This window comes from Myotis lucifugus, unplaced genomic scaffold (assembly GCF_000147115.1).
Source record: "Myotis lucifugus unplaced genomic scaffold, Myoluc2.0 scaffold_195, whole genome shotgun sequence".
NCBI classification, from domain to species: domain Eukaryota; kingdom Metazoa; phylum Chordata; class Mammalia; order Chiroptera; family Vespertilionidae; genus Myotis; species Myotis lucifugus.
The window spans coordinates 1,781,598-1,805,345 of NW_005871243.1; the positions used below are offsets into that span (position 1 = coordinate 1,781,598).

At 52.5% G+C, this 23,748-nt stretch overlaps 1 protein-coding gene across 2 annotated transcripts; it reads left to right on the top strand.

The window, feature by feature from the left end:
* Positions 1-36: 36 nt before the first annotated feature.
* Positions 37-23,342, top strand: LTF (lactotransferrin). 2 transcript variants are annotated; one of them, XM_023760868.1, is made up of 18 exons: positions 37-165; positions 3,665-3,828; positions 4,542-4,650; positions 4,956-5,138; positions 5,426-5,573; positions 6,511-6,566; positions 8,896-9,074; positions 9,498-9,672; positions 10,530-10,684; positions 12,038-12,128; positions 14,297-14,344; positions 15,452-15,607; positions 16,145-16,286; positions 17,962-18,029; positions 20,079-20,263; positions 21,028-21,119; positions 21,641-21,830; positions 23,109-23,342. In XM_023760868.1, exons 1-17 carry the CDS (start codon positions 123-125, stop codon positions 21,810-21,812), a joined length of 2,166 nt encoding a protein of 721 aa, XP_023616636.1. In that variant the 5' UTR covers positions 37-122; the 3' UTR covers positions 21,813-21,830; positions 23,109-23,342. The 2 variants fall into 2 exon arrangements, with proteins under 2 accessions (XP_023616636.1, XP_006097173.1); XM_006097111.3 differs by lacking the exon at positions 21,028-21,119 and having other exon boundaries at positions 38-165.
* The last annotated feature ends 406 nt before the right edge of the window (positions 23,343-23,748 follow it).

A 23,748-nucleotide genomic window follows, 5' to 3' on the forward strand; every position in this document is an offset into this window, starting at 1 on the left:
CAGCCAGGGGGCACCTATTGGGCCACAGGACAAACCCATGATGTCAGCAAGCCCTACATAAAGGGCTGCAGAGCAGGCGCAGGTGGCAGAGCCTTCGCTGGAGCCACCTCAGGACCCCAGGCATGAAGCTCATCTTCTCCGCCCTGCTGTCCCTCCTGGCCCTTGGTGAGTGCAGGGTCCTGGGGGCGAGCCCCACCGAGTGGGCATCCTGGTCTCTGTGCCCCATGAGGTGGGAGCCCCTGTCACTGTGCACCCCCAGGTGGGTGTCCTGGTCCCTGCGTCCTGCAGGGTTGGCACCCAGAGCCTGCAGTTGCCGGGGGTTCAGGGCTCCTTGGGGAGGAGCCGGAGCTAGCACTTCTGAACTGGTCCTGGGCAGCCTAGAGCTGCTCAGAGCTCCCCCAGTTCTATTCCAGCCTAGTGCAGTGTTGGGGGCCAGATGTAAGCTGGCAAGGTCCTTGCACCTGTAGGGGCTAGCAAGGCTGGGATTCTCACCCACACAGTTTTCCCAGACTTGTTTGGATGGCGTTTATCAGTAGAATAAGAGCAACATTTGTAGAATGAGAACAGCCTTTCATAGCTTACCAAGAAGTCTGTAATTATTTACTGAGATATGCTGTACTGAGAACTTGTCCTTCTGCTGTGTCCTTCCCTTAGAGATTAAGAGGAACAAAGAATACATTCCTCTTGATAGACCTCCTATTCAGTGTGTTATATATAAATAGTATTGTGTGGCTAATAAAGTTGCTTCAGTTCATCAAGAGAACTGGGGTCCTCCCGACCCCGCTTTCCTGTCTTTCTTTCTTTCTTTTCTCAATTCCCACCTCCCTGCCTCAGCCCGGCTCAACCCTGTCAGGCTGGCCCTGACAGTGCAGCCTCCTCCAGGAAGTCTGCTGGGAGTGGTCTTCCTGAACCCTGTCCCATTTTGTCCTACCAGGACCTTTGGTACCCAAGGTACTGTTACAGGCAGTTACATGGGAGGCAAATGAGACTCAGAGTGGATGAGTGACATGCCCAAGACACACAGCAGACCTGGGGCTCAAGATCCCAGCTCCTGCAAGGGCTGTGCTGACTTGGGCAAGGCAGAGCCTTTCTGAGCATCAGTTTCTTCATGTGAAGAATGGGCCAAACATCTTCCCACACAGCTGTGGGGGGCAGCAGCAGGGTGCCGCCTGCTCAGTGGCAGGCACCTCCCCCCATCCGGGGCAGGGGTGGTGGCCCAGACCTCCCGAGGAGACCTTTCTCAGAGGGCAGAGAGAGAGATTTCTGGTTTCAGATGTGCCCAGACTAGAAGGGACGACATAGAAGGGACGAAACAACTGTTAGCTCTGTACCTAAACATCTGAAGCAATTTCTGGGGTGTCTGAGGGCACAGGCCAGTGATGGACATTAGTAATGTCCTGTCTGAGGGGCAGGGCTTCCTCAGTGAAGGGGAGGCTCCAGGCAGCAGCAGAAAGGGCTGTGATGGGCAGCACTGAGGCTGTGAGTGGGGGCGGGTGGGGGGTCAGGGGGAAAGCCCCCCAGTTCCACGCCAGCCCAGTGCAGCCTCCTCTGGGACATCTGCTGGGAGGAGTAATTGGCAGCAGTGAACTTATGTCCCCAACCTAGGGAGCACGGTGCCCCCTGTCCCTGCCTTCTGGTCCCCTTCTCCACACTCCTTCCCATGAGTGCTAGGCATCCCTCTCTTCTCTAAGGCGGGATTGGGCCGGGCCAGGACCAGCTGCTCAGGGCCAACTCCCTTCTGCTCCCTGACCTGTGGCCTGCTGGGGGCCGACGGGGGAGGGGGGTGCCGGGGGGAGGGGGTGGTGCCCTGGAGAGGCCAAGAGGCAGGAAGCCCTGCTTTCCCGGATGTGGCCATGGGCCACAGGCCAGCTTTGGCTCAGAGTTGCACCCGTTGTCACTGGAATCTTCGGTTGTCTTGGCCCCTGAGCCCTGGGAGCCACAAGTCTCCTACACACCCTCCCTGGTGCCTCAAACACCTCGGGGCTGACTGTGCAGTGTTGGCTCATGAGTGGGGGAGGCAGAGGGCACATCCAAAGGGGAAGGGGCTTATGCAACCAGGTGTTTTTGTTTCTAACAGCTTTACTGGGTGCATTTTACATCGCATGAAATTCTCCTGTGTCAGTGATTGGTAGCAGTGCTACCAGGTGGGGGAACCATCACTGTGAACCCGATGAGAACATTTCTATCCCCTTCCTCATGACCATCCATCCTCATTACCACCCCGGCATCAGGCGGCCACTAGTCTACTTTCTGTTCCTATACATTTGCCTTTTATGGACGGTTCATACGAGTGGCATCATACAATAGGTGGTCTTCTGTGTCTGGAACCCTCCACCTAGCATAAACAAGGCACATTGATATTGTGCCCATCAGTTATTCCTTTTTTGTTTTTGTTTTTAAATATATTTTATTGATTTTTTACAGAGAGGAGGGGAGAGGGATAGAGAGTTAGAAACATCGATGAGAGAGAAACATCGATCAGCTGCCACCTGCACACCCCCTACTGGGTATGTGCCCGCAACCAAGGTACATGCCCTTGACCGGAATCGAACTTGGGACCCTTGAGTCCGCAGGCCGACGCTCTATCCACTGAGCCAAACCGGTTCAGACTCAGTCATTCCTTTTTATTGCCAATTCCATAGTATGGATGTGGACGTCCAGGTTGTTTTCACTTTTTGGCTCTTCTGAATAATGCTGCTTTGAATATTCATGCAGGAGTCTTTATGTGGACATCTGTTTTCATTTCTTTGGGGAATGTATCGGGCCAACACTCTAACCAACTGAGCTACCTGGCCAGGGACCTGGGTGGCTTGTAAGAGCTGTGAGCAAACCTGGTGCAGCCTTCTCCCCAGTTGCATAGATGGTAGCCACCAAGGCAGGCTGGGCAGGAGAAGCAGCCTCAATGGGGGCACCCCGACCCATTTGGTCCACCATTTACTGCAGCTACTGCCAAGGAGTCAGGTGTCTTGTCCTTAGCTCCCTGGGCATCCCCTGGGGAGATGCTTATAGACACGACACTCTAGAGCAGTGGTTCTCAACCTTCTGGCCCTTTAAATACAGTTCCTCATGTTGTGACCCAACCATAAAATTATTTTCGTTGCTACTTCATAACTGTAATGTTGCTACTGTTATGAATCGTAATGTGAATATCTGATATGCAGGATGGTCTTAGGCGACCCCTGTGAAAGGTTGAGAACCGCTGCTCTCGAGGGACCTGGATTCTAGGCTGGACTTGGCCGCTGCTGAGCAGCCAGCCACTCAGCCTCCTCAAGAGCCAGTTTCCACAGGAGGAGCAGGAAGCCCTTCCTGCCCACCTCACAAGTGCAGGTGGGACCAGGCAGGTGGGAGAACCCTATCCACGGACGCAAGGGATCATCATCACTTTTCTAGGGTGGGAAACGCGTCAGTCACAGGAAGGAAAGAACCCAGAGCTTCTGAAGGTCTCCTTGAGTTCACCGAGCACCAGCCCTCTCTCTGGCCAGGACAGCGAGCTTACTAGGCCAGAGAGGCCTCCACCGGAGGCGAGAGGCCTGTCTTAGAGGCAGCGTGGAGAGGGAAGGGGCGGAGCGGGAGAGATGGCAGAGTCTGGAAAAGTCCGTCGGAGGGTAAGGCAGTCTCTTCCGTGGGCAGTGGCTGAACCCTTATTCCTTGGCCTTTCTCCCAGGACTGTGTCTGGCCGCCCCTAGGAAGAGCGTTCGATGGTGCACCATCTCACCAGCCGAGACAACAAAATGCTTCGCGTTCCAGCGGAATATGAGAAGAGTGGGTGGGCCCTCCATCTCCTGCGTAAGGAAAACCTCCTACACGGACTGTATCCAGGCCATCGCGGTAAGTCAGCGCCATATGTTGGGTAAGACCAAATTAATGGAAGGGAAGGGGAGGAGAGGGGAGGGGAGGGGAGGGGAGGGAAGGGGAAGGAAGGAAAGGAAAGGGAGGGGAAGGGAAAAGCATGGGATAAAATGAAAAACTGTGCTCTCCCCTCCTCCCTCTGCTTTTCTTCCTGGGCGCTTGTCAGTGGGGCGCGGGCCTCTCTCATAGGACACGACACTATTTTGAATGCAGAGATCCACATTCTACAGTGGAGAGACCATGTGTGTGGGGAGCCTGGGATCTCAGCATAAATTGTTTCTGTGTCTCTTTTTTAATTAAAATGTACAAACCACTGTGAGGGGTGTGCTCACCAGAGCTATGCAGGGTGCGGCAAACGTAGGTTTACAGTTGTTCATATGGAAAAGAATCCAATAGTTAATAAATAATAACACAAGAATAAACTCTGTGTCTCATGTACTCACAACTGTAAACCTACGTTGGCCCCACCCTGTACCGGTGGGTGGGCACCTGAGAAAGAGGCAGCGTGCCAGCCTCAGGGGTTAAAGCAGTTGGGCTGGTGCCCGTTTGTCCCAAAAGAGGGCCTCTCGGCTCGTGCCACCTGACCCTTCGGAAGGTCCTTCCAGCCCCAGAACCTTGTGGCGTCCTGCGACCCACTTGCCTGCATGAGGGCGGGTTCGCTCCTGAAGCCGGTCTGGCCGCTTTGCTTTCAGGCAAACAAGGCGGATGCTGTGACCCTGGACGGCGGGCTGGTGTATGAGGCCGGCCTGGAACCCTACAAGCTGCGGCCTGTGGCAGCCGAGGTCTACGGGACGGAAGAGAGTGAGTTCCCCCTGGAACCCAGAGCTGGGGTGGCCGTGGCCTTGGCCCTGGGCTCTGTGGAGTCAGAGCGGATGAGTGGCCTCGGTGGGGCCTTGGACAGCATCACACTTGAAGGCACAGAGTCCCCGGGTGCTTGGGGCCAGAGGTGACCCATTGCGGGAGGACACCGGTTGCTCCCCGGGGGTCAGGGCAGGCTTTGGGTAGCTCTGCACCCGGAGAAACTGCAGCTCCAGGCGCCTTCCACCAGGGGCTCCTCTCCCTTGGGTCCTGGCCATGAGCATTCCATTCTCCCTGGCCCTTCGCAGAGCCCCAGACCCACTATTACGCTGTGGCCGTAGCGAAGAAGGGCAGCAACTTCCAGCTGAACCAGATGGGAGGCGTGAAGTCCTGCCACACGGGCCTGAACAGGTCTGCCGGCTGGAACATCCCCATGGGCGTGCTTCGTCCGTTCCTGAACTGGGAAGGCCCCCCCACGCCCCTTCAGGAAGGTGAGGTGGCTGGGGGCTGGGGGTGATCGCAGGCAGGGAGGGGTCTCTACACACACACAGCCACTTTGGGACCACACGGGTGAGTGTGCAGGTGACTCCAAGGTTAACCTGGCGGGCTCGCTGCCCCAGCTGCCCTGGGGAACTGGTGTCTGAACTCAGAACCTCACAACAGAGGCGACAGGTCCACAGGGGTGGAGGGAGGGGCTGCCCGTGAGGAGCACACGGGAGGGGAGGCTGGCTGTGGCCAGGGCTGCCTCCCACACTGGTCTGTTTCTCTGTGTCCACAGCCGCGGCCAACTTCTTCTCGGCCAGCTGTGTGCCCTGTGCGGACGGGAGACAGTACCCCAACCTGTGTCGCCTGTGCGCGGGGACAGGGCAGAACAAATGTGCCTGCTCCTCCCAGGAGCCCTACTTTGGCTACTCCGGTGCCTTCAAGTGAGTGAGACTCTCTCCTTCTCCCCAGTGGCCCTAGTGCCACAGGTCCTCAGGCCAGGAGGCCTTTTCTGTGGCCCCAGGTAGAGCTCAGCCTGCCATGGGGACCGGAGAGGAGGTGCAGTGCAGACAGAGAAACGGTGTACAAGGAGGGTGCTGACTTTGCCCAGCGCGTGCTCCCCTCACCCATACTCCAGCCGGGGAGCAAACAGTCCCTCAGCAGTGGCTGCCTGGTCTCTCCAGAGAACCGTGAATCTGGCTTTGACCTTGTGTTGTCCTGGGTTCCGCCTGCTGACTTATGTCCTCTCCCACGGACGGACGGGCGGGCTGAAGGGAGTGTTATGATGAGACAGCAGCCAGTCCCAGGCTCCCGGCTGGGCAGGATGGCGGGCTGTCCGGGCTGATGTTAGTCTATCTTACCTGGGCCCCCCCTGAACCCCCCACTCCCCAAAGCTTGGAGACAGCGAGCCCTGCCCGATGGACTCCCTGTGCCCTTCTGCCCCCATGCTGAGGCTGACACTGACAGTCCCCCCACCCTCCCTCCAGCCTCTGGGACTCAGGCAGTTTTGCAGAGGGAGGCCTCCCTGCCTCTCTACTGGCCAGGGCTCACTTGCCCACTCAGTCTTGGGAGAAAGAACCACATGGCCAAGGATACTGAGACTTTGTCCTCTGGTGTAGAGCCTTCAAACTTCTCTTTTATGTAGAAAGACAAGGTTTTGCCCTCTCGGTTAAGGCGAATGGTGGGGGCCTCTGGCCAGTACCTGAGTCCTTCCTCCTCAGATTCTACCTGGAAGGGGCCCCTGCTGCCTTCTCAGTCGGGGTGTCCCACAGCCCCCAAGCCCTGCCCTCGAGGAGCAGCACCCATGAAGAAAGCCCTGGTTTAGGGGCATGAGGAAGAAGCTGCTCCGGGCTGACCCTCCCGTGCCTTCTCATTTCACAGGTGTCTGAAAGATGGGACTGGAGATGTGGCTTTTGTCAAGGACAGTACACTGTTTGGTAAGAGCAGAGAGGAGCTACGGTGCTGCCTCCTTTTCTTTTATCTTATCACTAGAGGCCCAGTGCATGAAATTTGTGCATGGGCAGGGTCCCTAGGCCTGGCCTGCAATCAGGGTGATCAGGTTCCCTGCCTCCTGCGCCCCCCCCCTTCTTTTCCTCGCTCCCTCAGTGCCCCGCTGCTGCTGGTCGCCTGCCATGTTCTGCGTCACCCCCTTGGGGTCAGCGCACATCATAACTAGCAATAGAACTCCCGGTCTCCCGGTTGAACTCCCGAGGGGACACTTTGCATATTAGCCTTTTATATATATAGATAATTCTAAACACTAAGCTAATTAGATTCCTCAATTCCTGGCACACTGTTTTTTTTAAAATATATATATTTTTATTGATTTCAGGGAGGAAGGGAGAGGGCGAGAGAAAGAGAAACATCAATGATGGGAGAGAATCATTGACCGGCTGCCTCCTGCATACCCCACACTGGGGATTGAGTCCGCAATCTGGGCATGTGCCCTGACCTGGAATTGATTGTGACCTCCTGGTTCATAGGTCCACGCTCAACCACTGAGCCACATTGGCTGGGCTCATGGCACACTCTTATTAAGGTTCCCCACAGGGCACAGCTCTTATTTTATGCAATTTCATAGTTTATACAATCAGTTTTCTTTAGATCGGTGTCTACTGCATTTCTCTTCCCCTCACTCAGTCCATGCCAAGGAGCTTGATACGTGCCCTCCCAGATGTACGTGGTCTTGTAAATGTCCAGGGCCCGTTTGGGTTCCTGGGTTCTAAGCTCACAGACGTTTTATTAAGCACAAGAACCCTCATTGCTGAGCATTAGAAGTCATGCTGCTGCCAAGGTTTCCCATCTAGCACTTTGGTCTAGACATTTCTCTCTGCTGTTGTACAAATGCCTAGTTTAATGGTTCTAACTGCTGGTGGATGCTCCATGGAACCCGTCCACCAGGGCTTCTTATCTATCACCTTAGTGATGGCCTGGGTCATCCTGTCCTTCCCTTTACCACAGAGAGCTCCGCGACTCATTCCTTTATGTGTGTCCTCTTACTGTCTTGTTAGAGAGTGCCCTGAGGGAGCACACACTGAAGCACAGTAGCTGGGTATGCACAAATGACACATTGTACCCAGAAACACTGGGGACAGACCCATGACATTCTCTCCAAGATCTGAGATAGACACACTACACTCACTCAGGACCTCAGGAGACAGGCCCGTCACACTCACTCATGACCTCAGGACCTTAGGAAACAGGCCCACCACACTCACCCAGGACTTCCAGACACAGGCCCACCACACTCACCCAGGACCTCCAGAGACAGTCCCACCACACTCACCCAGGACCTCCAGAGACAGTCCCACCACACTCACCCAGGACCTCCAGACACAGGCCCATCACACTCACCCAGGACTTCCAGACACAGGCCCATCACATTCACCCAGGACCTCCCCAGACACAGGCCCATCACACTCACCCAGGACCTCAGGACCTCAGGAGACAGGCCTGTCACACTCACCCAGGACCTCCAGACACAGGCCCACCACACTCACCCAGGACCTCCAGAAACAGTCCCACCACACTTACCCAGGACCTCCAGACACAGGCCCACCACACTCACCCAGGACCTCCAGACACAGGCCCACCACACTCACCCAGGACCTCCAGACACAGGCCCACCATATTCCATCCATTTTTATTCTTTCTAGGGATGTGGGTGAGGCAGCACCCCCTGGCTGGTCCCTTGGTTTGTCTCCATCACATGACCCTTTTCTAGGTGGGGTTGCCATGGAAACAGATGATGTCTGGCTCAGCTTCCTTGGTTCACCAGCACCAGCACAGCCCATATGATCCACTCAGAGCATCACTGGGCCGAGCCCTAAGGCTCGCTGGGCACTGTCTACCTTTCTGAGTGTTCTAGACTCTAGAACAGCCATGGGCAAACTACGGCCCGTGGGCCGGATCCAGCCCGTTTGAAATGAATAAAACTAAAAAAAAAAAAAAGACCGTACCCTTTTATGTAATGATGTTTACTTTGAATTTATATTAGTTCACACAAACACTCCATCCATGCTTTTGTTCCGGCCCTCCGGTCCAGTTTAAGAACCCATTGTGGCCCTCGAGTCAAAAAGTTTGCCCACCCCTGCTCTAGAATCTAGAGCAATCCACTGTCTTTTTTCAGAACCCCCAATTTTGTCAACTGTGTAAAATATCTCTTCCAGCTCAAATTCCATGGGGGGAGAGGAATTGGGGCTCATGATTCTGCCTGGAGTAGGCTCCTCTGGGTCCTCCAACCCCCTCCTCTCCTCTTTTCCCCAGAGAACCTGCCAGACAAGGCTGAGAGAGACCAGTATGAGCTGCTCTGCCTAGACAATACTCGGAAGTCAGTGGATGACTTCAAGGAGTGCCACCTGGCCCAGGTTCCTTCTCATGCTGTTGTGGCCCGAAGTGAGGATGGCAAGGAGGACTTGATCTGGAGGCTTCTCAACAAGGCACAGGTATCCACACTCCTGCTGGGATTTGATGCCAGAGGTTCCTTCCTCCCCTAACTTCCTGCCCTTCTAGAAGCCCCTCTGTAGCCTCACTGGCCAGGCGTGTCCAGTGGGCTGCCCTCTGGACAGCAGCAGCTACGAAGCCCCTCCAGCACTACTGACCAACAGTGTCTCATGGGCTGGGGCAAAGCTGGGAGGACAATGCAACATTCTCAGGACCCCAAGGTGCTTGGACCCCAGCAACACCCTAAAGAATAAGCCGTGACTGAGCTACGTCACAGAAATGGCTTGACCCCTTACAGGAGGAAGGCAACCAAGCTTCCTGCTCTCAGAATCACCCCTAAGTTCCAGATACTCTTTTTCACCGTTGTGGTTTTGTTTCTTTCTTATTTACTGTGACATCAGCAATTCTATGTTGTCCTTAACTAGGAGAAGTTTGGAAAAGGCAAATCGTCGGCATTCCAGCTCTTCAGCTCCCCTCGTGGGCAGAAGGACCTGCTGTTCAAAGATAATGCGCTTGGGTTTTTGAGGATCCCCCCGAAGATAGACGCTGGGCTGTACCTCGGTTCCAACTATATCACTGCCCTCAAGGGCCTGAAGGAAAGTGAGTGAGGGCTGGCTGGTGCGGGTGGGGAGCCACAGCTGAGTCCCTGGGGAGAGCACCTCACACCCCCTGGAGTGGTCACTGCCCCATGTCCCAGGTCTCCGCCGTGGTAGGTTTGATGCAGGTGCGAGTCTCTCTGCCAACCAAGTGCGAGCGTTTCAATGTGTGGGAGTGACTCCGAAAGAACGTGTCAGCCCGTGATTAATGCTGCCACGTGTCCCTGTGCACGTCAGCCTCCCCAGCCCTGACAGAAAGTCAGTCTGCCTCCTATGGGGTGAGCAAACTGAACACGGGCCAAGAGAGCCGGGCCCCCCTGGGGTGAAGCCGGAGGCCTGGTGCACACTGCCCTGTGCCTGGGCTCTGGGCCTGGCTGGGGAGACCACAGTGGGCCCGCTCAGTCGTGGTTCTTCCCCCACTGGGGGGCTTGGCGTGGAGTGTGGGTGAACCCAGAGTTGACTGCCAGCCTTAAGCGAGGTAGAGCTGGGTTCAGGGTCCCCTAGGCCATCTCTGGGGAGCTGTCCCTGTCTCTGAGTTCTGGAGCTTTTATCCTTTGGGACTGAGATATTAGGCAAGTCGTTACACTAAGGAGTGAAGGGTGGATTAGAAGCCAGGAGAGGAATGGGACCGAGAAACAAGGTGAGGAGGGAACCGCCGGGAAGGGGCTGGGCGCTGACAGTGGAGGGGGCGAGGCAGATGCCCGGAGACTCTTCCATCTGGAAGTAGGATTGGTCCGCACCCACGGGAAGGCCAAGCAGGAAGGGTGCTCAGAGTGGAGCCCGGGCCCCAGGGAGGTTGGCAGCGTGGGGTGTCCTTGGCCAGGCTCAGGGCCCCTGTTGATGCTGTGTCCCTCCGGGCAGCGTCCGCGGAGGTGGAGGCGCGGCGCGCACGGGTCGTGTGGTGTGCGGTGGGCCCCGAGGAGCAGCGCAAGTGCCAGCAGTGGAGCAGCCAGAGCAATGGGACAGTGGCCTGTGCCACCACCGCCACCACCGAGGACTGCATCGCCCTGGTCCTGGTAAGGCTGCTGCTGTGGGAGCCTGTGTGGCCTGCGGGTGGGGCAGCGGGCTCCGGAGGATTCCCCAGGTCCTGGACATCTGCTTAGAAGTGATTGGGCGCTAAGAGGCACTGTGGTGAGGGTAGGCAGGGGGGACCCGGGGCGGGGGTCTCCTCCAGCCCAGCACACAGCGTGCAAACAGGCACAGCTTTCTGTCAGAAAACTGTATATTGTGGGGTTGCCACTCTTCTGATGATAAGAACAATGCACAATCATTGCAGGTAGTTTGGAAAAGATGGAAAGGTGTGATGTAAAATAATTAAAGAGAAACCAGCTGTGACTCACACAGAGAGACACCACCGCTGAAGTTGGGGTGCTATCCCACCCAGGACTTCCGGGGGCCCCGATGCCTGGGCTGGCCACAGCACCGGCTCATATCTGTCAGGTGCTACTTGCGTCCTGTTCACTTAATGGTATATCACAGCCACATCACGTGAATATATAGTCTTTGAAAACACTTCTGAAAGAAATGACTTCAAGGTATCTCTTATGGGGATGTGGCCTGGTCGTGACCCTATTCCTCTTTGTCCCCTTATTTTGTTGTTACAATAACCCTGTGATGCCTTTCCTTGAATAGAAATCTTCATACACGTCTCCAGTTACTTTTTTTAAAATTTTTAAAAAATATATTGATTTTTTACAGAGAGGAAGGGAGAGGGATAGAGAGTTAGAAACATCGATCAGCTGCCTCCTGCACACCCCCTACTGGGGATGTGCCCACAACCAAGGTACATGCCCTTGACCGGAATCGAACCTGGGATCCTTGAGTCCGCAGGCTGACGCTCTATCCACTGAGCCAAACCGGTTAGGGCTCCAGTTACTTTTAATATTGTCGCAAGCAAATTATTACTGGGCCAAAGAGGGCGCGTGGGACCCTGATGACTCCCTGTTCCCGCGCACATTCCTCCTCCCGGGAGCCAATGTAATTAGAAATCGCAGCTCATTTGTCCATCAACTTCGGTGCAGCCCTTGGCGTGTAGTCAGCTGGTCCCATCTGTCTCCTGAGGGAGTGAGGCTGTGCAGGAGGGTGTCCCAAGGGCACTCCAGGGCACAGAGGGCTTGTTCAGGGGACGGAGGGCGAGTGCGGCCGGTGCAGGCTCTTTCTAGTGGAAGTGACAGCAGGAAAGGCCGGTGGCTGGCTGAGGATTAGCAGTGCTCACGGCGTGCCCTTTGGGTGCTCGGTTCAAACACTCCCGCCTCTTTCTGCTGCTTTCCTGGGACAGCTGCCATCAAGCCGTTCTCTCTGAGAGCAGTCCAGCCAGGAGGGACACGAGTGGCCTCGCCCTGATGCCGCAGAGTTGCTTGTCTTTGCAGAAAGGAGAAGCTGATGCCCTGAGCTTGGACGGAGGATTCATCTACATCGCGGGCAAATGCGGTTTGGTGCCTGTGCTGGCAGAGAGCCAAAGTAAGTGTGTGTGTGTGGGGGTGTCCTCTCTGGTTTATTCCCCCTGAGCCATGGGCTGGGGGAGTGGAGGAGCCACCCCACTCTGTGGGTCCAGGTGGAGGCACTGAGAAGGACGGATACATTCAAACAGGAGAATCAGGGAAAGAGTGAACACAAGGGCTGTGTTCTCCACAGAGCCAAGGTTCCTCTTCGTAATTCAAAAAATGACAATGTGGCCCAGGAATTCCCCCGTGGGGTCAAAAGGTGCCTAAGTATAAGTTGAGTGTCGACCTATGAACCAGGAGGTCATGGTTCAATTCCCAGTCAGGGCACATGCCTGGGTTTTGGGCTGGATCCCCAGTAAGGGGGGTGCGGGAGGCAGCCAATCCATGATTCTCTCATCATTAATGTTTTTCTCTCTCTCTCCCTCTCCCTTCCTCTCTGAAATCTATTAAAAAATTAGTTTAATGTATTTTAATAGCAAACTTACAGGAACATCACAGAAAAGAGACAACATTAAAAACATGTACTTACATGTAGGGCAATCAGTCAGAAAGTATAGTGAATGGATGGGATCTACTGCGTGATTCCGTTAGTTGCCATCAGTAAGAAATGGACTTGTTTAAAAAAAATCCAAATGCTGGCATTGTCCAGAAAAATTTAACAGGCTTATTTATATTGTTATAAAGTTGAACTGCTGAAACTTGTTTACTGAAGCATTTTTACATGCATTAATGCTTTATGTCCCGACTTTATATTTAAGAAATTTGCACATAAATGAAAATAGAAAAACGGCAATACCTAATTTCTGTCCCCTCTTTTCCACTTGCAGTATTTTACTTAGGTACCTTTTGACCCCATGGGGGAATGGCAGAGAATGTAACATTCAAAACTACCAATAACAGGAAAAAGAGAAAATTTTTTTAAAGAATGAAATTTTTTTTATCATAGCATATTCTTTTGTTTTGTTTTGTTTTGTTAATCCTCACCCAAGGATATTTTTCCATTTACTTTTAGAGAGAGTGGAAGGGAGAGAGAGACAGAGAGAAACATCAATGTGAGAAAGACACATCGATTGGTTGTCTCCTGTACCCTCCATGGCTAGGGAACCTGCAACCAAAGTATGTGCCCTTGACTGGAATTGAACCCGGGACCCTTTAGTCTGCTCCACTGAGCCAAACCGGCTAGGGCCATAGCATATCCTCTTCGTATGTGGTGTGCTAGGATGGATGTCTTTTGGCACATGGATAGCACACAGGTTGGTGTCTTCAAAAAGCCCAACCAGGTAGACCTCATGCCTCCTGCAGAGCACCAACAGCTGCACCCTGGGAGCACAGATCTGGTTTGAAGTCCTGAGCAATTTCTTCTGATAACGTCCAATTGCACTCAGCGTTGGGGGACCAGGCCTGTAACGTTGCAGTTTCTTCACCACACCAGTAGAGGGTGCACTCTCACTAGCAGCTTTGGTAGCCAGTTGCTTCCTAGGTGCTTTACCACCAGTGGATTTGCAGGCAGTCTGCTTTTTATGAGCTGTGGTATAGAGACCTCTTCACTTACCCACTTCTCCTTCGGCTGGAGCTGGCACTGGCCTTAGAGAGCAACGTTTTTGGAAATATTTCAGGAAAGTATAATATGCATACAGAAAAGTGCACATAAGCGTACAACTCCATGGCATTTCACACTGGTGCATCCCCCGGCACTAGTGTCCAGATCAAGACACAGCAAGTTTCACAAGTTCCTGTGTGCCCTCCTGTCACCAGCCTCTTACTCCAGCAAGGGTATCGACTCCTGACCTCCCAGGGCACGGATCAGTTCTGTTTATTTTTGAACTTTATGTAAAAGGAGCTGCACAGCGCATGCTGCTTTATCTCTTGCTCAGTGTTATACTTGTGCTGTTCCTCCTTGTGGTGCGTGGTGTGGACTATTCAGTCTTGCATGGTAGTCTATTGTGTGGCGCTACCGCTGTTATTTATCCATCTGGGTCATTCCCAGTCGGTGGCGCCTGTGAATAGCGCTGCTTGGGAACATCCGAGTTTGTGTCTGTGGTGAACACATGGATGCAGCTCTGCTGCCTGGAGCCACTGGGACAGTCTTCAAATTCAAGTCTGCACTGTTGAGATTTAAAAGTTTGCGACTTCTCAGTAAATCGGAGCGTTTCATGACGTTTTTGCTTATCTTTCTTCTTTCAGAATCCGAAGAGAGCGGTAACTCGGATTGTGTGAATAGACCAGTGGAAGGTGAGTTGGAATTGGTTATTTTCAGGGTCAAGGGTAAGTTCTTGTTGCTGGAGGAAGAGGTGGCAGGAACTTTAAAAAACTCACAGAAAGAAACACAGCCAAAGTTCTTGTGAAGATGCAAGTAATTCGTAGACAATTACAACGGATGTTAGATTGACCTTTGCACTTGGCAGAGAACTTGCAGAGTTTCTCATTGCGTCCTGGCCACGTGGGAGGTGAGGTGTTCCATCTCCATCTCCTATGGATGAGGAACAGTGGATCAGAGAGTCTCCTGATCTCACTCACAGGCCTAGACATTGATGCTGTGGCAGCTCCCGTCCCTTGTGCTAATGCCCTGCTCTGCACACCAGCCCCACCTGCCCGCCCAGAGCTGGTGCTGGCTCAGCTTCGGAGGAGCTGTGCGCTGCCCACAGTGGGAGTCTGTCAGGTGCACCCTGGCAGGAGGAGGACTGACAGCACAGGACTCAGCACAGGGCGGTCCAGACACCACTTAACCTGATGGCCGCCATCGCTCTGGCCCAGTGCATATTGCAGTTGGTGATTTATGCACCATTGGGGTCACGCTAGACCAGTGGTTCTCAACCTTCTGGCCCTTTAAATACAGTTCCTCATGTTGTGACCCAACCATAACTTTATTTTCGTTGCTACTTCATAACTGTAATGTTGCTACTGTTATGAATCGTAATGTAAATATCTGATATGCAGGATGGTCTTAGGCGACCCCTGTGAAAGGGTCGTTCAACCGCCAAAGGGGTCGAGACCCACAGGTTGAGAACCGCTGTGCTAGACGTTCAGTGTTTGTTGCTTTAGTAGCTCACATTTAAAGGTGAGTTTCTGGTTTATAACTCAGGGACAGGGTGTGGCTGGTCAAGGATGTCCCCAGCAATCACGGAAAGAATCAGCTTTTCTTACTGTCTCATTTCATAGCCCAAAGGACAGCAGCGTAAGCCTTTGTGGTCCACCTAACAATGCGGTACCTGTGGGGGAGGGGGAGGAAGCATTGCTGATGAAGCTTCTTGACCAGCTTCGGTCTGAGGTGCAGACAGCTGCACCAGCGTCCATCTGCCAGGCCCCTGGAGATGAAGACTTGCTCTTCTGTCGTCCAAGGGTATCGAGCCGTGGCGGTTGTCAAGAAATCAAATGCTGGCTTCACCTGGAATTCTCTGAGAGGCAAGAAGTCCTGCCACACCGCCGTGGGCAGGACTGCAGGCTGGAACATCCCCATGGGTCTGCTCTTCAACCAGACAGGCTCCTGCAAATTTGGTAAGGAGCCCGGAGGGAGGAGGGCGGGCCACCCTGGGGTGGGCGTGGAAGGTTCCACAGGAACCTCAGGGAAGGAGGGGGTGTGGATTGGCAGGCCCACAGCCTGTATGGGTGTCAGCAAGTTCTCCGCGTGGCTGCCTCGCAGTCCAGATGTGTTGAATGGTTCTCTGCACATCTGCCCTGCCCACCCCACTCCGAGGTAACTCACTGGACTCTCAGTCCGTTTCTCTGCACATGGCCAAGTTCATCAGTGCAGTCCCCAGCTCAAGGCTTGGCCATGGGACCCTCTGTGGGTCCCATCAGAGACTCCTCCCCAGCCCCAGGCCGATTTCCTGCCAATGCCTGCAGTCCAAAGCCTTTCCCGATTTCCGGTGGGCCCCGGATTGGTGGTGACACGTCACTGCTTGTGACAGTGGCTGTGTTCTCTCTGTCCTGGGCACTAGAATGAGCCTGACCCAGGCTGCATCCTCTGCTAGGTGAAGGCGTGGGGGTGAAGTCAGGTAGGAAGAGCTGACTTCCCATGTGCCTTTCCCACAGATGAATTCTTCAGTCAGAGCTGTGCCCCCGGGTCCGACCCGAACTCCAACCTCTGCGCGCTGTGTATTGGCAACGAAGCGGGCCAGAACAAGTGTGCCCCCAATAGCAATGAGAGATACTACAGCTACACTGGGGCTTTCCGGTGAGTGCCCCAGGAGAGGGCCTGTGCCTCATCCTCCAGCATCTTGGCACTGCGTTCTCAGGGGCCAGATGTGGCCTGTCACAGCAGAGCCAGGGGCTACCTTGGGGGTCTGCTGATGGGCTCTTCCCCCCACACTCACCACCCCGGACGTGGGGGCTGGCACTGGGCAGTCTGACCTCAGCTCTGCTGGGCTCCTCCTTGTGGCCTGGAGCCAAAGTCAACCTCAGGCGCCCTCAATGGCCTCATCCTCAAAGTCAAATGGATAGAGCCTGTGGGACCTTAAGTCCTATCTACAGTTCGAATTTATGGGGAAGAATCATTTTTCACAGCCACCACTCTCTCCCCGACGCTAGATCCTCATGCTTCCCATCTCACTTTTCTCTTTGATTTTGGCCTGAGAGATGGCAGAGAGAAAAAGTAGCATTGCAGGGCTATTCTCCACTAGTTAAGTGGAAAATAACAAAAAAAAAAAGTTTTTCAGAATGATAACCATGTAGTTATTTACAGTGATGATCCACAACCCACCTCTGCAATCCCATTCATGAGGATTCTCAGTGGCACTTACTACATGAGGGGTTTGGATGGCCCAGTCCTTCTCTCCATTTTCCAATAATATATTTCACCAGCAGGTGGCATCATGCATCTGCGAGCAACATGGGTCAAAGGGTGGTCTTGGAACTTTTTAGGATAAATTCAGTAGCCTTCTCTCCAGGGATGGGAAGATATAAAAGTAGCTTTTACTATATTGTCTCCATACCCTTCGGGTGTGATTGCATTGGTCTCCATATCTCCTGACATTTCTCCAAGTCTGCAGTGCTCTCTGGCAGCTTGTCCGTATTTAAAGAGAGAAGCACCAGAGCTGACTGTTAGCTCTGCATCAGCTGCCACATCTTGGCGAGTATGGGCCTCACTGTTGGTTTGTGTCATTTCACTGTGGGACATCTAAGTATCAGATCCTATAGGCATCTTCTTTGAGTTGATCAGATTTTCCTTGGGAGCCTGGGAGAGGAAGCGGCTATGAATGAACCTTCCAAGATATAGTTTTCACTCCATTCCATGATTTCAGCATTGGGCCTCTGCCCTCAACTGGGTTTGGTTCTCTAGTCCATAGTGTTGTTCAGGTTCAATCTCCCTGGTGAACAAACCTTCAGTCTCCTGCCAGGGCGAGGAGGAGCTGCACGGGCTAGGAGGGCGCCTACCCTGCACCTATGTCGGCTCTCTCCACTCTTGTTCTCAGTCCCTTTCAATGGTGTTTCTAGTTGTCGAGCCTTTCTGGAGTTCACCATGCACATCAGCTTTTTTTCTGGGCTTCCCCCACTTCCAACTTATGTTACAGCTGTTTATTGCTCTGCTGGGTCAATTACTGCTCACCCACTTGCTCTCTAACTTCCAAATGTTGTCATTATCTTCTCTCTTTCTCTCCTTGTGCTCCTCTCTCCTGTCAGCTTAAAACTTTTAAAAAATCTCATAAATATCATTTTATTGGGACTTTAGGAGGTGGGAAGCTATACATATGTGTTCAATCTTCTATTTTAAACCTAAAGTTCCTGGAAATATTTTGTCTTTATCTTTCCTATGTTTACTTCAATGTTTCAAAATGTATATTGCAAATATTTATGAAAACTCTGATAGTTTCTCTTCTCCGGCACTGAGTTTCTTTTCTGGACCATGTTAGGTGCCTGGCGGAGAATGCAGGAGACGTTGCATTTGTGAAAGATGCCACTGTCCTGGAGAACACGAACGGTAAGCGGAGTTTCCCTTTCCCCTTCGGAGCAGAGTCTCTGGCATCACAGCGCCTCCTACTGGTCATATTTGCAGCTGGGAAGATGTACAGGTTTCCAGACTTAAGTTAACTTGGAAATTTTTTACTTTGGTAATGTCTATAGGTGTCACATTGATTTTTTAAAATATATTTTATTGTTTTACAGAGAGGAAGGGAGAGGGATAGAGAGTTAGAAACATCGATGAGAGAGAAACATCCATTAGCTGCCTGCACATCCCCGAAACCAAGGTACACGCCCTTAACCGGAATTGAACCTGGGACCCTTGAGTCAGCAGGCTGACACTCTATCTACTGAGCCAAATCGGTTAGGGCATGTCACATTGATTTTAACCTCCCACACCTCTCTCTCTCTCTCTCTCTTTCTCTCTCTCTCTCTCTCTCTCTCTCTCTCTCTCTCTCTCTCTCTCACACACACACACACACACACACACACCAGCAATGCTCAGTAGCAAATGTCTCCTGGCTTTCTCTAGACATCCACAGAAACACACCATCTGCCTGTCCCAGCCTGTGGGAGACTGAATGTGGATGATACTACAAAAAACAAAACAAAAATCAAACATATGCAAATGAAACTTCCCTTCATACAAGGAAGTAGGGACCTTCATTCAGCCCCATGTGAGTCACTGTCTGGAAACTCCTTGGGAGTAAATGGGGACAAAAATCACAGGCAGATGCAGATGCCAGAGGATAGTCTATCAGATGACGTTGAATAATCACTCTCCTGACCTCTAGATGAAAAGCATAATGACCAAATTCCAGACTCCAGAGTGCACCCCTCTCCTCAGTCCCACTCAGCTTCCCCACCCCTCCTGCTCAGCAGGTGCCTTCCCATTTCGTCCCCTGAGAAAGAATGGCCCCAGCTTTCTGCCCTCCTCCTTCAAAGACATCAACAGTCACAGCCGCTCCTTCCTCCTCACATCCCTTGGGAGAGGGGCCAAGGCCAGACATGTAAACTTAGAATGACCCAATATCAAATGGACAAACACAAGAGAATGGATGGAGTGTTTTCTTGAGGGGGGATGGCAGGAGAGTAGCAGAGGCCTGAACATGAACCCACACTTGCATGCACACAGACATGCATGCGATTCCATTTAGAATTTATGAACCATTCATCTAAGTGGTCTCCAGGGATCAGATGTCAGGTTTAATTTTAAACTTCTGTAGGATTTTACAACTGTATTTTATTGGGACTGACCAAATATATTTGAGAAACCCTTAGACATTCCTTCTTTTCTCAGGCTACACTAAGAGCGTCTGAATATGAAAGGAAAGAGGAAACAATTTGTTCTTGAACATAAACCAGCTATTCTTTTTCTGGAACTCACTGGAAAATATGGCACGGATAGAGGGTTTTCTTCTTAGAAACTAAAAAAAAAAATTTAACAACTTTGCCCAGCCAGCATGGCTCAGTGGTTGAGTGTTGACCTATGAACCAGTAGATCACGGTTTGATTCCCAGTCAGGGCACATGCCTGGTTGCAGGCTCGATCCCCAGTAGGGGACATGCAGGAGGCAGCCATTGATGATTCTCTCTCATCATTAATATTTCTTTCTCTCTCTCCTTTTCCCTTCCCTCTCTGAAATCAATAAACAATATTTTAAAACATTTAACAGCTTTATTGACATACAATTCACATACTATAAACCCACCTGTTCAGAGTGGACAGTTCAGTGGTCTCCAGTGCAGTCACTTCCCCTCTCTCTCTCAGAGCTGGCAGCACCCATCCACGTTGTCTCCCTATATTGGCCTATTCTGGACATTTCACATAAATTTCATCCTACAATAAATGGCCTTTTGTATGTTGTGATGTGTATCAGTACTACCCTTCTTTTCATGACTGACTTCTATTTCATTGTATGGACACAGCATTAATACGTGTTTGACAACGCTTTCTTCTCTCTCCTTCACATCACCACAAGCCCAGTGGGTGCATTTCAAGAGGCCAGTGGATGGTGACACCCACCCAGAAGGCCCCTTGGACTGATGCCACCTTCTTCTTTCCCCAGGAAAGGGCACTGAGGATTGGGCTAAGGATTTGAGGCTGGAGGACTTCGAGCTCTTGTGCCTCAATGGCTCCCGGAAGCCTGTGACTGAGGCTAAGAACTGCTACCTGGCCAAGGCCCCAAATCATGCTGTGGTATCTCGGAGAGATAAGGTGGAGCACCTGGAGCAGGTGCTGCTCGACCAGCAGGTATGCACTACCAGGGCCCCCTACCCTTTCTCAGCTGCATGGGCTCTGTCAGGTGGGCAACCGCAGAGCTGGGTCAACCAGCCCATGCCAAGCCTTTCTCTCCAGTCCCCCTGCCTGAAGCTGGTGAGAGTATTTGCTTCAGGCCACGGGGCTGCCCAGAGTCTCCATGAAAACTGTCCCGGGATTTCTAGGACTGACCTAACTTCTGCTCTCAGTCTCCTGCCCCTGGCCTTGAGCTTACTGCCCGCCCAGCTCAGTCCCTTCTTTAGTTCTTCAGGCAAAGACGGTGGCTGAGCCTTCCTCCCACAACTAGGTAGAGTGGCTTACTCAACGCTCCCCAAGTCTGGGCCAACTGAGCAATGTCTAGACAAGGCCACTGCATTTGTCATCTCCAAAAGCAGCTCACCCAGAACTTCGGTAGCCTTGAGGCCGTTCTGAGAGTGGTGTGAAGGACATTCTACCACTTCCTTACAGTCTGCCATCTCTATTAGAACTCCTAGTTTTATATTAAAACATCGTGCCCAGCCAGTGTGGCTCAGTGGTTGAGTGTCGACCTATAAACCAGGAGGTCATGGTTTGATTCCAGGTGAGGGCCCATGGCCAGGTTGCAGGCTCAATCCCCAGTGGGAAGTGTGCAGAGGCAGCCAATCTATGATTCTCTCTCATTGTTGATGTTTCTATCTCCCTCTCCCTCTCCCTTTCTCTCTAAAATCAATAAAACAACAACAACAAACAAACAAACAAAAAACCCATCACATCTCCAGGTGCACTTTAAAGATAGGGGCCTTGAAATGGTACCCATAGGCATAATAAGAGGCATTATGGAGCCCTCATGGTGGCGTCCGCACTGGTGCTGGTAAGAGGTCTGCTGTCGATGAGGTGCTTGGTATCCCAGCTCAGCCCTGCGGGAGGTCTGGGCGTGGAGGAGGAACTGTGGCCCAGGGAGGCCAAGTACCCTGCGAAGGCAATGGCCTGTGGGGGGCAGATGATGTCCAGTGCAGACTGCCTCTCCGGGTGAGCTGGCCAGTTAGAAGGCTGCTGGGGACCGACATTTGGGGCAGATCTCCCAAACCCTCAGCTGTCACTTAGTCACCCCTAACAAGTTCTAGGGAAAGAGGCCACAGATTAGGAAGGAAGGAGAGGTGGCAGGAGGTGAGATCAGAGAGGTCGAAGGCCTGGGAGCTGCCCTGGATGGGTCTGCCACCTGGGACCTGGGCAGCAGGAGGACGTGGGGCAGGAACGAGTCCAGAACTGAGCTCCTTTTGGCCATGTTTGTCCCAGGGCTGATCCTGGCGGGAAGGGTGTCCTTGGTCTCCCTAATGCAGATACTCGCCCGCTGTCCTCGGCTCCTCACGTGCTGTCTGCCCTTTGACACAGGCTAGGTTTGGAAGAAAGGGACGTGATTGCCCAGGCACGTTTTGCTTGTTCCAGTCGGAAACCAAAAACCTTCTTTTCAATGACAACACCGAGTGTCTGGCCAACCTCCAAGGCAAAACGACATATGAGGAATATTTGGGAGCGGAGTACGTCACGGCCGTTGGGAATCTGAGACAATGCTCCACCTCCCGTAAGTGCACTGTCGGTGACATCTCCCAGAAACCATGGGGGAAGGTCAAGGTTGGCGGGCCAACAAGGACCCTCGGAGGGAAGATGGGTATAAAAATGTTAGGGCAACAGAATGCCTCTATGCCTCAGCAAGTTACAATCTCATTGACAAGGTGAGAGAAATGGAGACTAAAATAAAGCAGGAGATAATATGCGAAATTTTATCATTCTGATAGTGATGGCCATGCAGCTTTTAGAAACTGACCATTTTATTCAGTAAAATGAAATGTGTGTGTATGTATGTATATGTGTATGTATATAGACACATATGTATTGAGAAAGGGCAAATTCCGGTGTCTAGACAGTTACCCCAAATACCAACTATAGAGAATACAAAGGCTCAAAATAGCATTTTAGCCAGAAATATGTACTGACAATAATTCAATCCTTTAAAAAACATTAAGAAGACACCGCAGAGCACTGGGGGGTTCCAGACAATGATTCTGAGATTCTGTGGCCCCAGGTCATCCAGAGTAGGAGGCATCCGATGGGGGAGGGTGGTGGTCCACGGGTCGGGGTAGGACCAAGAATCTCTGTATCAGTGGCTCTCAACTCAAGAGATTTTGCCCTTGAGGGGACACTTGGCAATGCCTGGAGATATTTTTGATTCTCATAACTTAGGGGGCGCTGCTGGTACCCGTGGGTAGAAGCCAGGGATGCTACTAAAGAGCATAGAACAACCCTCACAACAGAAGTCCCGGCTGCAAATCGGGTGCCAAGGAGGAGAGCCCTGCTCTCGCTCAGCCGAGGTCTCGGGGAACTGAACTGTGCTGCCCGTGTTTCTAGGCAACATTCAGAGAAACGCAGTGGGAGGGCCGTTCATGCGAGCAGCCAGCTCATGGTGGCACAGACTGCACCTCCCGAGGGCAGGGCCGGTCTGTCCAGGCTGAACCCTTGGCACTTAGCACAGTGGCTCATGTGTGAGTGAATGAGTGAATGAGCAGTGCACACGATTGCACACATCTGCACACAGAGGATGCACATTCCTGCAGTCAGGGAACCATCAATGTCGGTGAGAGACAAGCCGGGTGGGGGTCATGTCACTCAGGCCAGAGCAGGGAATGGCCCAGGCTGGGGGGGCCACAGCTGCCTTGTGCTGCCGTGGGCCGTGGGGAAATGTGAGCAGAGCAAGCATGACTAACGGTGGTGGGAAAAGGGCGGAAGAAAGCCTCTGTTTTAGTATCCTCCTTGATTACAAAAGAAATCAGTGTCTGAATCTCCTGCTTTTTTGTGCCCACAGCACTTCTGGAAGCCTGTGCCTTCCTGAGGAGGTAAAACCCAAGAAGATGGCCCAATCCCACAGGGAGCCTCGGCCCTCCCGTCGCTGGCACCCCGCCCCCACCCCCACTCCCAGGCCCCCGGAGCCTCTTCTCCCTTCCCCCGGGCAGTGTGCTACTCACACCTGTTTCCACAATTCCCTGCTGTCATCCTCGCAAGAAATAAAACCAGAAATGCTGTTGATTTCCATTCCGTATTAAGCATCGTTCATCTTTTTTAGAATTTTATGCTGAAATCTTGTGTCTGATCCAACACCTGCCTGGTTGAACCTTTCCCCAGCCAACCTCTTCACACTGGTCTGAGCAGCCGCCTTCAGTGTCTTCAGTGGGGTGTTGGGCCGCTCCTGCCTTCTCTCTTCACCTCGTGCTTCTATTTTAACCCGTTCATTCTCCTGCCTGGTTCCGGAAAAGGACCCCCCGCCCCTCAGCCCAGCCTAGGAGCCTTTTCATCTCCCTTCTGAGCGCTTCACTATTTCTGATCCTGTTGACCACCCGCTCCTTCTTTTTCTTTCTTTTTTAAAACATATTTTTATTGATTTCAGAGAGGAAGGGGGAGGGAGAGAGAGATAGGAACATCAATGATGAGAGAGAATCATTGATTGG